The following is a 16,926-nucleotide window of genomic DNA, read 5'->3' on the forward strand; positions in this document are numbered from 1 at the left end:
TACGCAACTACCAAGCTACGCAACTACCAAGCTACGCAACTACCAAGCTATGCAACTAACACTTTGAAGCTTCAAAAAGTTCAACAGCACACTTAAGCTTCCACAAGAACCAAAGAGGTTCGTTCTCATAACGCAGCACACTTAAGCTTCCGCAAGAACCAATGAGGTTTGTTCTCGTAACGCAGCACGCTTAAGCTTCCGCAAGAACCAATGAGGTTTGTTCTCGTAACGCAGCACGCTTAAGCTTCCGCAAGAACCAATGAGGTTAATTCTCGTAACGTAGCACGCTTAAGCTTCCCCTAGAACCAATGACGTTCATTCCCGTAACGTAGCACGCTTAAGCTTCCCCTAGAACTAATGACGTTCATTCTCGTAACGCAGCACGCTTAAGCTTCCCCTAGAACCAATGACGTTTATTCTCGTAACGCAGCACGCTTAAGCTTCCGCAAGAACCAATGACGTTCATTCTCGTAACGCAGCACGTTTAAGCTTCCGCAAGAACCAATGAGGTTCATTCTCGTAACGCAGCACCTTTAAGCTTCCGCAAGAACCAATGAGGTTCATTCTCGTAATGCAGCACGCTTAAGTTTTCTACTTAAGTAATGATGCTGAGAATTCAGCTTTGCCCTCATTGGAATAAATGTCATTTTATAGAAATAGAAAACAGCTAAAATATTAAACAAGATTCATATAATTAAATAATAATATAAAAATTTTCCTCTATTTTAAATAAATGCAGTCTTTGTAAACATAAGAGACATTTTCTAAAACATTGTACCCACCCCAAACTGATGAACTGTAGTGCGGATGGCTTTATTGCTTACAGATGATTTTGTTTTTAGTAAAAAGGGTAACATTAAGGAACAAATAAATTGCTCTAAGGTTTGCTTTGCCATCAGATGACAAATCTCTGCAAGATGTGCTGAGAGAAGCAGAATTTGGCCACAGCAACCCTCAAAGGTTGCCTGTGGTTGGAGTGATGCCTATGTGAAGTGATGAGATGAGATGTGTAATGGTGTTGGCAGCCCAGATTCTTACGTTACGCTGAGACTGGTACTTCTAGTAGGCGTGACCGAGAACTAGAGTTACTGAGATCACAATCTTGCTCTATTACTGTGCTGCCATTGAGACGAGTGCTGAGCTTACTCCAGGGGCTCTTTTCCTGCTGGTAGTGTGCTTTGGATAAAAAGCCCCACCAAATGCCAAGTAATCTCAGATGCAGCATTTGTAGTGGTAAAATTCGATTTTTGGTTCCTCTATTTTAGTGCTTTGTGTTCATGAGATGTTGTGGGGTTATTCAGTCACTATTATTGAAAGTTGGGTTACCGCTCTGATCCCCTCAGATTTCTTGTCAAAAGTGGGAATGTCCCTTTTTCTGTGTGTGTGACATCACCTGATACGCAAGAGTCCAGATTTTTGTCTGCTGTTGTCTCTCTACTCACTGCACATGACTAGCTGACCGATTTTATATACTGCCGTGTCACATGATAGACTCTGAGTCTTGATTGGCTGCTTCTTCTGAACCTTGCCCTCAGTACCACAGCCTTGCCATGTGGCGTCATGTAAAAGTGACTGAACAAAGGCTGTCTGATGTGATGTGTCTTTTCCTTTCCTAGGGCACATTGCTCTCTGTCTTTCAGCTTGTGCTAGGGCGACTCCAGATTTCATCAAACAGCAGCAGCTTCTACAGCAGAAGCAGGAGCACAGCCAAAGTCAGCTGATTTAGACTGCTGAAATGTGGGTAAACAGAATCATTTATCAGGCTCATTCTGACGCCCCCTTTGCTGGCCCAGTATCATAAATGGGACAAACCACTCAGACTTGAGTTAATGCAGCTTTGTTGTGGCAGGTAGCTGTTGCACATTATTTCTACAACACCCTGTGGTGTCAGTTTTTGCACATTTGCACCCTTAATTTGCACAATAATTTACACAGGCAGTTTTTGAGGCTGACATGACACATAAACAATCATGTAAAAACTTAGTTTAACAGTTCTTAGAAATGTACTCTGTATTCTTTGCATATATATAATTATATATTATTATATATATATAATAAAAAAAAATGCACTAGGTAAATAATTTCAGACCTCTCTTTTGCATATACATGCTTGATAGCTGTTTAAGGCCAATCACTGTAATTTAAATCGACTAACTGTAATACTGTATCAGATTTCCATTTGAACTGCATGCATAATAAATCTGCTGGTTTCTGAGGAAAATGCAAAGCTGTGACATTCACTGACGTGCTTCACTTGGGAGTGCTAAAACCATCAGTGCATATACATACTTCTTGGCATCCCGCCACAGTAAAAGCTTGCTGATATTAGGTTTAAATGTTGAAAATTCATATATTCATGCTTATGAATATATGAATACACACTCACCTAAAGGATAATTAGGAACTCCATACTAATACTGTGTTTGACCCCCTTTCGCCTTCAGAACTGACTTAATTCTATGTGGCATTGATTCAACGAGGTGCTGAAAGCATTCTTTAGAAACGTTGGCCCATGATAGGATAGCATCTTGCAGTTGATGGAGATTTGTGGGATGCACATCCAGGGCCACCACATCCCAAAGATGCTCTATTGGGTTGAGATCTGGTGACTGTGGGGGCCAGTTTAGGACAGTGAATTCATTGTCATGTGCTTCGAGCTTTGTGACATGGTGCATTATCCTGCTGGAAGTAGCCATCAGAGGATGGACATGGTCAGAAACAATACTCAGGTAGGCTGTGGCATTTAAACGATGCCCAATTGGCACTAAGTGGCCAAAAGTGTGCCAAGAGAACATCCCCCACACCATTACACCACCACCACCAGCCTGCACAGTGGTAACAAGACATGATGGATCCATGTTCTCATTCTGTTTACGCCAAATTCTGAATGTCTCAACAGAAATCGAGACTCATGAGACCAGGCAATATACTTCCGGTCTTCAACTTGCAAATTGTAGCCTCTTTTTCGTATTTGTAGTGGAGATGAGTGGTTCTTGGTGGGGTCTTCTGCTGTTGTAGCCCATCCGCCTCAAGGTTGTGCGTGTTGTGGCTTCACAAATGCTTTGCTGCATACTTCGGTTGTAACGAGTGGTTATTTCAGTCAAAGTTGCTCTTCTATCAGCTTGAATCAGTCGGCCCATTCTCCTCTGACCTCCAGCATCAACAAGGCATTTTCGCCCACAGGACTGCCGCACACTGGATGTTTTTCCCTTGTCACACCATTCTTTGTAAACCCTAGAAATGGTTGTGCATGAAAATCCCAGTAACTGAGCAGATTGTGAAATACTCAGACTGGCCCGTCTGGCACCAACAACCATGCCACGCTCAAAATTGCTTAAATCATGAAGATTTGCGGGATGTTATGAAATGTGGTCTTCACTCACTGGTTTATTACTGAACTGTGTGTGAAGTGAACGTAACCATATTTGGCGCTCTAAAAAAGGCAACCAGATTCTGCTGCTGTGTAAAATGTAGCCTATGAGACAATGTTCGAATAGATTATCATCATGGTGTAATATTGTGACTCAAGATCATCTTCTTGGTACAAACAGATTCTGCTAGACTGTCAAAGCGAAAGGATAAATGTGTTTTTTTGGAAGAATGCTCTTGCGTTCATCCATTATTAAGCTTCAGCCTTCAGCTTTTGGTTCATTTTTCAGGAAGACACTCGGATGTTCAATCTCTGCCTGTGGGTCTTTTTTTGCCACATAGAAGGATTTAAAATCCAGCTTAATTTATGATAGCAGCGCGTGTCATGCCGTATTTGTGATGGTTTTTGGGGGGTTTGATCGTCTACTTGCCTGAAACAACTGTTGGACCAACTGTGTGCAGAGCGGGAAGCAAACGAACATGAGGACGGGAAAGGGCTACTGCTATTGTTTTAAATCTGTCAAACTTTGCCAAATGTGTCTCTGTTCAGATTCAAGCAATTATTTCCAATACTTCTAATGAGTGGGACATAGTGACGCAAATACCATTAAGTTAATTAGCACAAACCTTAGTAAATCACCTCACATGATTTATTTAAATGCTTTCCCCCCATACATTTTGTGTCAAAGGGAAACTCCTACAAATGCATACAATAATGCCAGCTGTAAATTTGTAAATCTGGCTTTAAATTTTTTAAATCATCAAATAATTTGACGTTTCCTAATTTGCATTGATTGAAAATAGGCCAGTTTATGTGGCAGACTTTCCCTTAGGGCTTTTTAGTAATGTCTGTTCTCTGTAGCCATTGAATGATTGATGCGTTAAATCTCCATCCATCCTCTCACTGTAAAGTGTACCTTTTGTTTGGAGTGCATTAAAAGCAGGCAGGGTGTCTATTTCTGAAGCCTACTTCCTGTGCAGGACTCGCAGGACTCGGTTATACAATTCTATTTATTTCCATCTGCCTTTCACCCCACCCAAAAAACCTTGCTCTCAAATCGTTGCTACCCTGAAGTTATTTCAGGCTACGGGAGGCATTGAAGTTGCTCTTCAAAAGCAGAATTGTGTCTCGGGTGATGTGATAAGAGAGTGAAGGAAGAGCCGATAGACTGTGATCTTCTCCGGGCTGGATTTGGGTGTGTGTGTGTGTGTGTGTGTGTGTGTGTGGACTGTGGAGTCAGGCCTGTGATAATGAACCGTGTCCTTGTCACCACACGCTCTGCTCATTGAGAGGAGGAACCCTGCGGTGGAGGAGCTGTACACAATCTGAAAGATTCAATTATCCATTTCATTATTGCTCATATTTGTTTACATACTCAGGTGTTCTTGCAGCATTGCACTCTGGAATACTCGTGCTTTCCTGAAGGGTCTGATTTTTTGGACAGAGTGTTTTAATGTCTTTATGTGTGTTGTGTATGATCATTTCATTTCAAGCCTTAAAGTTTGCTAGAATTTCTTGTCAGAGATTGATATTGTTGTTTACAAACAGTACTGATAATAATTTGATTAGCAGAATGACATTATTCACAGAACTGTTTTTTAAATGATTTTTTAAATGGCTTTTTTACACTCTAAAATCACTTTTCATTGCAAAACATGCATAATAGATATTTAAAATTATTGTTATTAATAATAATAGAAGAAATAATAATATATTTATAATATTATAAATAAACTATATATATATATATATAATGTATTTATAATGTATATATATAATTTATTTATAATATATATTTATAAATATCTTATTATTTCTTCTATTATTATTAATAACAATAATTAATTAAAAATAATAAATAGTTATGAATTATAAATAAATAACAAATATATATATATATATATATATATACAATTTAGATAATAATAATAATATGTAATAACAAATAATATTAATAACAATACTTTTAACCTTTTAATACCTGAAGGCATTTTTAGAGTTGTTGTATTTTTCTAAGTGACATAGATATAAGTACATAACAGTACATAAGTAAATACTGAGAAACTGCTGATTTGGGTTTGGGCTCTTTTTTAAAAAGTCAGATTCTGCGTTAAATAATGATATACCATAATTTTCCACGATCTGAGCCGGCGGTACACTTTGTGTTTATGGGTTAAATAACAACAATAATAATATCATCTAAACATGTTACAATTATATTAAATTGCATATTTTAGCATATTTAATTTCTTCTTTGTTTTGGGCTAGAACAAAGTCTGCTAAAACTGTTGGGCTGTGTGTTGGACACCTTGAGAATGAACCGATTTAAAGTGCGAGAACTGATAATAAAAATCAGTCAAAATGACTAATCTAATAAATGTTCAGGCGTGATTCTGTAGAGAGTTGCATGCATATGAATTATTCTGTATTTTCTAGAGTTGAGCATGTAGTTAATTAAAGAGCTGTAAGAGTCAGCATAACTGGTGTTTTCTCTCCTCCGCAGGGTCCACCTACAGCGTCCTGTCCACAATGCCATCAGACTCGGAGAGCAGCAGTTCCCTCAGCAGTGTCGGTATGTCAGAGTTTCGTCTCCCACCCTTGACACCTTGCACACATTGTCACCGTGCTGAGTCCCTCAAATCAGACTGCCGACTCAGATGAACATTAATGCCTGTTGGAGGGCATGGCAGATCTATCTGAAGGCCAAGCCCTGTTCTCCTGGTTTGGTGCCAGTGGAGAATGTGCTCTGAGGCTGACCGTCATCCAAATGACTTGGCTGTTTCCTTGTGCCAGAGAGACCCATAATGCCCTCTGCCTGTTTGTGTCTGCTGGGGAGGAATGTGGGTTTGAGACGACAAGGTCAACAAAAGGCCTGTTCACAGTCAGTTGCGAATAAATGACACGGGAATATTTACTCAAAGCAAATTTTTCACATCAACCTTATTAGTCGTCATATACTTATTTTTTTTAACGTTTAATTAAAAAAAAGAATCAACCTGAAACAATAAAAGATTGCTGCATTTTTTTTTTCACAAAATATGATTTCATATGATATTTTATTTGTATAGAGACATTTATAAAGATCCATTATTTTATTTTTAAATCTTGTCATGCATGGTTTCTCAACTTGGTGACTTCTGTTCTAAAATCAGCTGTTATATACACAAATTTACACTGTGAATTTCATTATCATATTAAGGATTCCCACAAGGGAATTTTAAAATGATGATTTCTAGGTCTGGATAATGTTGGAAAAAAGCTTTTTTGGTGTTTATCCAGATATCTCATGTTAACCTCCTCTAATAAATCCCTACAAAGGCAATGAAATGACATCTTGACAAATACTATGTTCTCTGTTTTGCGTTTATCTTTAATGTAGATTATCCTCTTTGTTACTGCGTAAAGTGGAATTCATTCTCTGAATATCTGCAGCAGATTGTCCAAGACCAAAAGATTATGGTGGAATTTTAGTTGCTGCTCATCCCGAAAGATCATCATTTACATAAAGTGCTCAGAATGTCAGCCATTGTGACCTCAAGCATGTTCACATTTTTTTTGCTTATGCTTATTTATGCAGCTTTTTTTTGCTCTGTAGTTTTTTTTTTAGTACAGCCAAGCTTTATAGGTCAGATTTCATTTTAAGCCTGTATTTCTTTTCTATTTTAGTCATAGTAGCTCTGCTTTGTGTTGCTGTTAACTAAAACTATTAACTATTAGACTATTAAAATAGTGTTCTTTCCTTTAAATAAAGCTTAACAAATATAAATATTATATTTATAAACTTAAACCTAAATATAAAAAGGACTAACATATAATAACTGAATTTTAAAATGAAAACTTAAAACATAAAAATAAAAGCTAAGTCAAAATATCAATGAATACTATAGTATATAAATAATACTACAATAATACGGTCTAAACCCAAACAAGCTGCACATTCACTCGGTCAACTGTAGAAAACACTACACAATGGCAAGTGGAAATATTGGTTTATTCAGCCATATAGGTTTGAACCAGAAATTGATTTAGAAGAAGAAGATTGAATTATTCAGGGTTGTCTACAAGTCAGTGTATCAGAATGGTAAAGCGTTTATGTATCACTCTCTACAACGTCAGACGCATAGGCTAACGGTAATTTATATGATTAGTCTTTGGCTTGACTTATATTATCAATCAGCTAATAATGTGTTAATGTTACACAAACCATGTTCCTGTTTACCATCTCAGAGTCGGACAGCTGCCCTCTAAATATTAGCATCCTTAGAAAGGCTTTGAACAACAAAAAGGCATATAGTTCATCATAACATAATAATATACATAATTCACCAGCAATATGTACCTGATTTTCCCTTTTCCATTTTATGTGTTCTTTTGCTCAATGTGGAAAAGCCCCGCCTCACACGTTAACGGGATTGGTTACATGTTTGTGACGGCCGGTCTTTGGTACACAAGGAGAAAATAGTCTGAAAATACTCCTCATACTCATACTCCCCATACAACTCTTGGGTTGAATGTATGTCTGACTGTTAAATAATAATAAAAAAATACTCATACTCCAAGTTGGATTCCTCCATTGTGGTCTTAGTTTTTTGGGGGACTCTGTGTTGACCGTAGCCTTGCATTAGTGCTGGGTGAGCTTGTCTGTGCTCCGGTGACGTGCTCACTGTTGCAGGTACCAAAGCCTCATCGCCTCCACCTGCGCTCAGTGACACCCGGCCGGCCAGCGAGAACCTGGACACCATCCTGTTCCAGCTGAGACAGGTCACCAGGGAACGGGATGAACTTCGCAAGCGCTTGGCACTCGCCTCCCCTGGCACCACCTTCGATGACTGCAGGTACAAAGCTTAGTTGAAAACAGAACCTTAAATGTTTCACGGTTCCTTTTTGTCTTCCTGAATAACCGATATGAGTGTAGTTTGGCACTATATACTGACACCTTTGTAATGCTGCATCCATTCAAGCTTTATGTAGAATAAAACGACCCACATGTTGAAACGTAAATAAAGCCTATGAAAGTAAATGGATTTCATTTTGATTTAAATGTGATTCATTTAATCAAAAATACTAGGGCTGGGACAAATAATGCATCGTGAATCGCGACTTTTTCCGAATGCAACGCGATTCTCTCTCGAATGGATTCTTAGCAGTTTTTAACAGCAACTTTAAAGGCTCTGTGAAGTTGTGCATCTTTGGAAGTGGAGCTACTCACAAAGTAAAAAAAATGCTGCTCGAGAGTGAACACTGAACACTAAGTGGTGGAGCGGCATATATTTTCAGCTCTTAGTTTCTGCCTTTTTTCTCTTTTAGCCAAAAACTGAAAATGCCTTTTTTATGTAAATACAAAAAGTATATATGTGAATCATTGAATCATTCATTCAAACTGTTTTTTTTTCTAAATAATTCATTCAGATCAACTAAACATTTTAAATAGACTTCAGCAATTGATATTTTGTCAGAACATCTAGTAAATACATTTTTTTTTTTAGTTTAGTTGTCCGTTCAGAATTGTGGGAGAATCATGATCTCTGTTTGAAACAAATGTGGTTTTCAATATATCCAGAGTCGTGCAGCTTTATTATGTGAGTGCGAAGCTGAATGTTCACATTACTCAAGTCTTCAGAATGATCCTTCAGAAATCATTCTATGTTGATTTAGTGCTAAAGAGACATTACATATTAACAATGTTGAAAACATGACCTTGCAAAAGTTAGAAAGGTTAGTAAGATTTTGCACGAAATTGATCAAAAGTGACAGTAAAGACTTTTAGGTCCAGATTTACTAAATATTAGTGTGAGTGGGAATTTCCAAAAAAGTGCAGATGGGAGTAAAAAGTTTTGCGCATGATTTACTGATGAAGTGCAAATTAAAGAACACAGACACAGCAAGATAATTTCCATAATGACCAAACGCAATCTAGCAAGAGTAGCACAAATTAGCATCTGGTTTGGCTTTTTTTGGGTGGCAAATAATGGGGCAAATATCAATAAATTGACTAGCGCAAACTTTTGTAAATCACCTTTCATGATTCATTTAAATACTCTCCTCCCATAAATTTTGTGTCTGAAAGGAAAACTCTTATGAATTCATATACAAAAGGTCAGCCGCAAAAATAACCCTGTCCAAGCCTTTTCAGCGCTCTGTTTTTTAACGTCAAACGAGGGTTTGCGCTGGCAAAAACGAAACAGTTTTTACTGTATTTTATTATTCAAATAAACACAGCATTGGTGAGCATAATAGACTTATCAAAAAAATTTTTAGAAAATTTGAGTTATTCCAAACTAGTGTATCTCTGTTATCCCAATTAACATTGGGCCGCCCTTGCAGACTGAGGGACACAGTGCTGATGGATTACTCTTGTCTCTAAAAGGCCAAATTCCAAACCTGGTCATGACTACGAGCGTCTGAAAACGCAGTGCATGAAGGCCATGGCGGACCTACAGTCCTTGCAGAACCAGCACACCAAGACTCTGAAGAGGTGCGAGGAGGCCGTGAAGGAAGCAGACTACTACCAGTGAGTACAGGCGCCGCATGTCTCTCTTAAACACAGAGAGTTGAGGCTAAGAGCCATCTGCTGCATGTATAGCACAGTTTTTAATTAGCGCTTGCATCATCTTCAGGTTCATTATGGCTTTATTAATGTTTAAAGCACTTTAAACAGCTCAATTCATGCAATATTGATGTGCGTAAATCCCAGTTTGGGAGTTTTATATGTATAAACGTATAATTTATATTATATTTATATCTATTAATAGCTCGCCCAAAAATCTAAATTCACCTTTTAGTCATCCACATACATATCATTCCAAACCTCAAAAAAAAAAAAAAAAAAATCAATAACGGAATTTAAAAAAAAGAAATTATTGTGATTAAAATTTTGTCACCATTTATTCACCGTCATGCCGTCCTACAGAAGATTATAATGTATTTTTTGGATGAATATTTAACTGTTTTTGGTCAATGGGGTCCAAAACAACACTAGACAAAAAAACAGAAAAATAATAAATAAATATCTTCTTTTGTGTTCAACAGAAGAACAAAGTTTCTAATAGGTTTGGATAGTGAGTAAATGATGACAGAATTTTTATGCGAACCATCCCGTCAGTGTCTTGTCTAAGTCTTATGGAGAAAGCACTGCCACAGGATATTGTAAAACTGCTCTGTCATATGTCATCATTAATTTAAATGACATTGGTTTAATGTAGCCTCGTTATCTAAACCAGTTGGCAATATGTGAGTGTGTACACTAGGAAGTTTGTTCTGCTCCGTTGTCTCTGACTCACCCTTGTTTGCCAGTGTGCGGTCATCCACACACCAACATAATACCGTCCCTCCATACACAGATGTGCAGCGGCTATAATCTGATTATGATGCCCTGTGTAAGGACACATGCCCTCCTGTCCCCATCATTTCTGGGCACATAGAGATGAAGATTGAGTTGACTAGGGATTAATCCTGTATTCCCCATTCCCTCAACAGTGTGTGATTACAGGACGCACTCACACACAGCCATTCTCTGTCATGCTGCTTGCATATTACTGATGTCTTGAGAACGGACACATTCATTCAGTTTGAGCCTCCTTTTTGTCTACTGGTATCATCCAAACTAGAATAGATCGCTCTACATGAGCAAAAGCCCTGTGCATTAAAATAAAAGTAAATATCGCTCCTCACACCAAGACACAATTCGTAATTGATTTCAGTAAAGTTACCCGTTCGAATTTGGCCAAAACGAGGTATATCAGAACTGCATTTTACTGTGCCAAAACACTGAACATATTATTTTGTTTTGTTTTGTACTTTTAAGAATAAAATGCGTAACAAAAATAGTAATCCTGGGTAAAATAGATTTTTTTAGCTAGATTTGAAATAGATAATTGATATTTTTCAATATTGAAATATATGCTTAATTGATTTTTTTGGGGGGGATGAGTTTGTTGCAATGCATTATGGGATTGCACTCTCTACAAATTTGTAAAATAGTTGATTGAAAATTGATTTTCAATTTCATTTTTAAGTGTCGATTATTCATTTCATAAATACATTTTTTTCATTTGCTGGCCATCTTGGATGGAGTTTGTTGCTATGCATTATGGGATTGTACTCTCTGTGATGGGTACGAGTGATGCTGTCTAAGAATTTGTAAAATAGTTAACTAATTCAATTTAGATTTTCAGTTTTATTTTTAAGTGTCGATTATATTAATATATACATTTTTTTTTCATTTGCTGGCCATCTTGCTATGCATTATGAAATTGCATTGTCTTTAAAGGGTACGTGTGAAGCTTTCTTAGAATTTGTCCAAAAAAGACATCTTAGAACAGCAACATCATGTTGCTTATGTTTTAAAGCACTCCTATGATGCCTTAAAATTATTCCTACATAGATGGCTTACTAGATTTTGGAACTGAATCGTTGTTTAGTTACTAATATGCTGTAGAGATACTATTCTAGATCAGTGCATTTCTGATTGTTTTTACCTACAGTAGACTGCACAAAAAATGTAAAAAGGCAAACTTGACTGCACAATTGAAGGGTGATGCAGTTTCTCATGTGGTAAATGGAGTTGTTTGTTTGTTTTGTGTTTGTATATCAGCATACAGCACAGCCGTCTCTTAAGCGAGCAGTCTCAGTTAAAGGAGGAGATGGAGGTTATGAAAAGAGAGAACGGCAAGCTGGTTCGGGAACACAACCATCTGAAACAGAGCTGTGAGGAGCTCAGGAGACTTCACTCTGAAGATCAGAGAGAGGTGGCCGACATGAGACTACAGCAACAGCAGGTACACACACACTCCAGGGACAACTAAGATGTGTTTCATACACATGTGTAAATGAAATGCTGTAACAGGAACACATTTTATTTTTCAAGGTTGCGTTACTCCCTACATCGCACAATGCTTCTACAGTTACTCCCGATTTCTCTTAACATGGGATAGAAGAGGTGTAAGCCAATAAATGGGGGAAAAACATGCCCTACTTAAAGAGATTAAAAAGATTTTGTTTTAAATGTAATGTGTTACTTTACTAGTTACTTGAAGAAAGTAATGTAATTATGCGTGACTCGTGTTACTTGTAATGCTTTACCTCTAACACTGTATTCTATTGTGGCTCCATACAGAAAATCAAGTGATTTCTGGGTTACTACATTGAGTGTTTCTTTCAATAATAATGGCTGAAATTGTCAATTTTTTATCATATGTGCCTTTGCGAATTATTAGACTTTATAGTTAGAGCCACCCTAACTATAACTATAGAAATTTAATAAAGAAGGGGAAGAATCTAGTAAATCAACAAAGGAGGGGATCGTGTTTAAATCCAAATTATATCCAAATTATTTTAGAATAAATCTGAAAAAAAAAACTTTATATCCTTTATATATATATATATATATATATATATATATATATATATATATATATATATACTTTATAAATCCTAATAAATCCTTTTAGAATAAATTCCAAAGTGTAGCTATTAACTTATTAAATTGTTAATAGCTACACTTTGGAATTTATTCTACACTTTTATTCAAAGTGTAGCTATTAAGTTATTAAATATGCTGATTTGGTACTCAAGAAAAAAAATTTGTTCGCAATAAAAACAGTAGTACTGTTTAATATTTTTGTTTTACACGATTCTTCTATGAATAGAAAGCTCAACTGTTCAGCATTTATTTTGTTTATCATTTATTTTTTTTATCATTTCATTTATTTTAAGTAGAAATGTTTTGTAAGATTTAGGGTTGTCAAACGATTAATCGCGATTAATATCATCCAAAATAAAAGTTTGTGTTTACATAATATATGTGGGTGCACTGTGTATAATTATTTTGTATATATAAATAAACACACATGCATGTATGTTTAAGAAAAAAATATTATTTATATATAAAATATTTATTTATATATAATATGCAATATATATAAATCTATTTACAGTATATACATGAAAATATTTCTTAAACATATACAAGCATGTGTGTGTATTTATATATATATATATATATATATATATATATATATAATTATACACAGTGCACCCACATATATTATGTAAACAAAAACTTTTATTTTGGATGCGATTTATCGTTTGACAGCCCCTAGTAAGATTATAATAGTCTTTTCTGGGTCATTACTGTCAATTTGATATGTCCTTGAGCAATACAAGAATTTATTATAAATAATAAATAAATCTTACGGACCCCAAACTTTTCTACTTCAGGGTGCTGTAAGCGGCAGAAATGGTCTCAGTGGTGAAACTCTATTTTCAGAACCGCTTCTTCGCAGCAGCCAGCGTCCTGCTAATGCACACAGTGTGAATGTAACCTGTTAATACGGGCACCAAAATACATATGCGCTTCTTACGCTTGCAGTGTGAAACAGGCCTAATGGTACTGCCGTCAGCCAGAAAGTGACGTTAGTCTGCCAAAATCGATCCCTGAGTTATTTCGGAGAACTCCAGGGACGGTTAATTAAATTGCAGATTTTGTGGTTCCCCCGCAGCGCAGACTGTTGTGGGATTAGTGCGTCTGTTGCATCATGAACTGCAGCGTTTATATTGTAAATCCGAAGGCTGGGCATCCCATGGCAGTGCAACCAAATCTGACCTTGACATAAATCGGAAGCCAGGGGACAGGGGATTATTCAATCAGATGCCACCGTGTCAACACACTGTCTGCTCCCTGCTGCTGCCATGAAGGAATTAACCTTTTCCTGTCGGGTTGTTACATCAGGCTTTCTTTCTGCATTAAACCCACAAAACTAATGGAAAGGTTCAGGACATTAGGATATCTCCTGCTTGTCTTAATTATCACATCAGGCATGCCAAAGGATCTGTTCTGTAGCGCACAGATTGAAGCGTGTTTTGACCCGTCAGCAGTGCTTATGCTGCCCACAGGCTACACAAAACACACTCCGCTAGCTTGAAAAGGTCACCCTGGAAGGTCAAGTGTTGCCTGACTGATGGAGAAGGACAGAGGCTTTTGCAGTTAGTCAATACTCTAAGCACTGATTACATGGCCTAGAGGAGAGTTAGATAAAGATGCCAATCACTCGGCATATGCAATCCCTCTGTGGCTTGGTCGGGCCCTACTGATGTGTGGGTTTATTGGCCGGACAGGGAATTGCCTTCGATTATGTCATTAGGACATATAGTGTTCTAATAGGTCAGCATTTTGCATAACTAAACAAGGGAACTAAATGCTGTTTGTTTAATACTGAATGCAGTGTTGCCTTTTTGTGTATAAATGCAGTGACAGCATTTTGCATGTGAGTACAGTAGGTGTATTATAGACTCATGATCACCCTCTGGTGTTTGCATTGTGCAAGTTTAATTCAAGCGAAGATAAAAGCAAATTTCTAACATTGATAGTTCAGACTCTGAAATATGATATGATGAGCCACATTCAAAACCATTGTAAAATAGGCTATTATGTTTAGACACGTGACCATTTTACATTACTGCATAATGCCTGCAAATCAATATCAATACAGTATCTTTTGGACTGGCCAATATACAGTAGTCGAGAACACATATAATACCCTTTTCTTTTTTTTTTAGTACAAATAAGTAGTTTCAAATGGCTAAACCTTTATTTTTTAATCTCATTTCATAATTTTTTGTATTTTTATGTTATTGTTTTTTGCCACCACACAGTAAATCAGGTTTATTAAAGCCTTTTTTTGATGCAGGTAATCAGGGAGAACGGGTCATCAGAGGTTTTAAACAAGCTCTACGACACAGCGATGGACAAGCTGGAGGGGGTGAAGAAGGAATATGACGTCTTGAGTAAAAGATACAGTGAGAAGGTGGCCAGTCACAACACTGATCTGAGTCGACTGGAGCAGGTGGAGGAGGAGAACAGGCGCTTGCAAAAACAAACAGACGCTCTGCTTAAACAGCGCGACACGGCTATACAGTACCAACAGCAGTGGTCTTCATCTATGAGACGGTACGGATCTTAAAGCATCAATATCTGCTGTGTAACACTCTACAAGTAAATTCAAAGATTATACATCCCACAACTTTCTAACTACAGTCATGTCAAACATAATCTACAGCATTTTTTGCTTTGAGTCTGAGGCAAGAAGTGCGGAATGAATTGAAATATGGTAAAATATGTTAAACCGAGCTTTGTCTGATTATTTAACAAATTCCCACTCAAGGATTTAGGGATGTGTAGAAGTTTTCATAACATCAAAAAGGTCATACATCAACCGCTTTTAAAAAAACAAACATTTTTAGTGAGTTTGAGACAAAAAGTGCTGAATGTATTGAATTGTGGTAAAAACATGTTAAACAGGTGAAAGCAAAATCAGATTTGGATTGAGGGATGAGTAGAAGTTGTGAATGAGCAGCTCTTTCTCATCTCAAGGCGTCATATACTGACGCTTTTGACATTTTGTCTACATCCAATGCACATGGCACCCTTTAGAGTCTAAATGAGACGCAGACATTTATGGGCCTGAAGGCGCCTCCTAGTGGTCTAACCCTACCCCGCGTGTTATATTGACACTAAAGGGTGCCATGTGCGCTGGATTTAGACGTAATTTCAAAAGCATCATTATATGACGCCCTATAATAAGAATGCGTTGGAATGACGGGCATTACATAAAATACACTGCCCGGCCCCCCAGAAAGTGACTGTTTGGATTTAAATAGGCAAATGCTCAAAGGAGTAGTTCACTTTTCAAAAAACTTTTGCTGAAAATTTACTCACCTACATGTCTTCCAAGATTTCGATGTCTTTCTTTCTTCAGTCGAAAAGAAATTAAGGTTTTTGATGAAAACATTCCAGCATTTTTCTCCATATAATGGACTTCAATGGGAACCAAACGGTTCAAGGTCCAAAAGACAGTTGCAGTGCACAGTGCAAACTGTTCAAAGGGCTTTAAACGATTTCAGACGATGAATAAGGGTCTTATCAAGCGAAACGATCGCTCATTTAAAAAAAATAAAAATAACAAAGTTTAAGTTTTATAAGCTCAAATGCTCGCCTTGCTCTGTTTTGTTCTGTGACACTCCTGTTCGAACTCGTTCATCAAAATGAACGAATCTTTTTCCGAGTAAATTCGTTGAATGAACCAAATGACTCGGAAAAAGATTTGTTTCAGTTCATCAATTAACATTCCCCACTTATAAAAGTGGTACTTAAGCATTATAATAATAAAATCATTCATGTTTTATTTGAACCCCTTCAGATTTGACTCGGTGCAGCAGGAGCTGAATAAGGCCTCAGCACAGAACAAGGAGCTGCAGAGAGAGATGGAGAGACTTCAGTCGGAGGTGACACGCTACAAGAACTTCCAGCTGAAGGCGGTGAAGGATGGAGAGAAGTACAAGGAGGAGCGGGATTCTGTGTTTAATGAATACAGACTGATCATGAGCGAGAGGGACCAGGTCATTAAAGAGGTGGACAAGCTTCAGACGGAGCTGGAAGCGGCCGAAGCCCGGCTCAAAAACACCTCCTCTGAGAGGGTGGTGGCCAGTGAGGAGCTGGAAGCTCTCCGACAGGTTACACCTCTATAATAACTGATGCCAGACAACATATTAGCTATGTT

General features: G+C 37.3%; 1 protein-coding gene across 5 annotated transcripts in view; it reads left to right on the top strand.

Annotated features, from left to right (window-relative positions):
• dlg5a (discs large MAGUK scaffold protein 5a) overlaps positions 1–16,926 on the top strand; it is a 61,187-nt gene that overhangs the window by 9,518 nt on the left and 34,743 nt on the right. For 4 of the 5 annotated variants that reach the window (XR_016145497.1, XM_089116841.1, XM_039671993.2 and 1 more), the window contains exons 2-7: positions 5,874–5,942; positions 8,043–8,205; positions 9,738–9,881; positions 11,964–12,147; positions 15,058–15,317; positions 16,567–16,879. Coding sequence is in view for 4 of the 5 variants with exons in the window: in XM_089116841.1 (XP_088972967.1) it covers positions 5,874–5,942; positions 8,043–8,205; positions 9,738–9,881; positions 11,964–12,147; positions 15,058–15,317; positions 16,567–16,879 (1,133 nt within the window). In the remaining variant the exon portion in view is untranslated. The remainder of the gene's footprint in view (positions 1–5,873; positions 5,943–8,042; positions 8,206–9,737; positions 9,882–11,963; positions 12,148–15,057; positions 15,318–16,566; positions 16,880–16,926) is intronic. The other variant, XM_039671994.2, reaches the window with a different exon arrangement.

The sequence above is a fragment of the Pimephales promelas genome, chromosome 11, assembly GCF_988280905.1.
Source record: "Pimephales promelas chromosome 11, fPimPro1.hap1.1, whole genome shotgun sequence".
NCBI classification, from domain to species: Eukaryota; Metazoa; Chordata; class Actinopteri; order Cypriniformes; family Leuciscidae; genus Pimephales; species Pimephales promelas.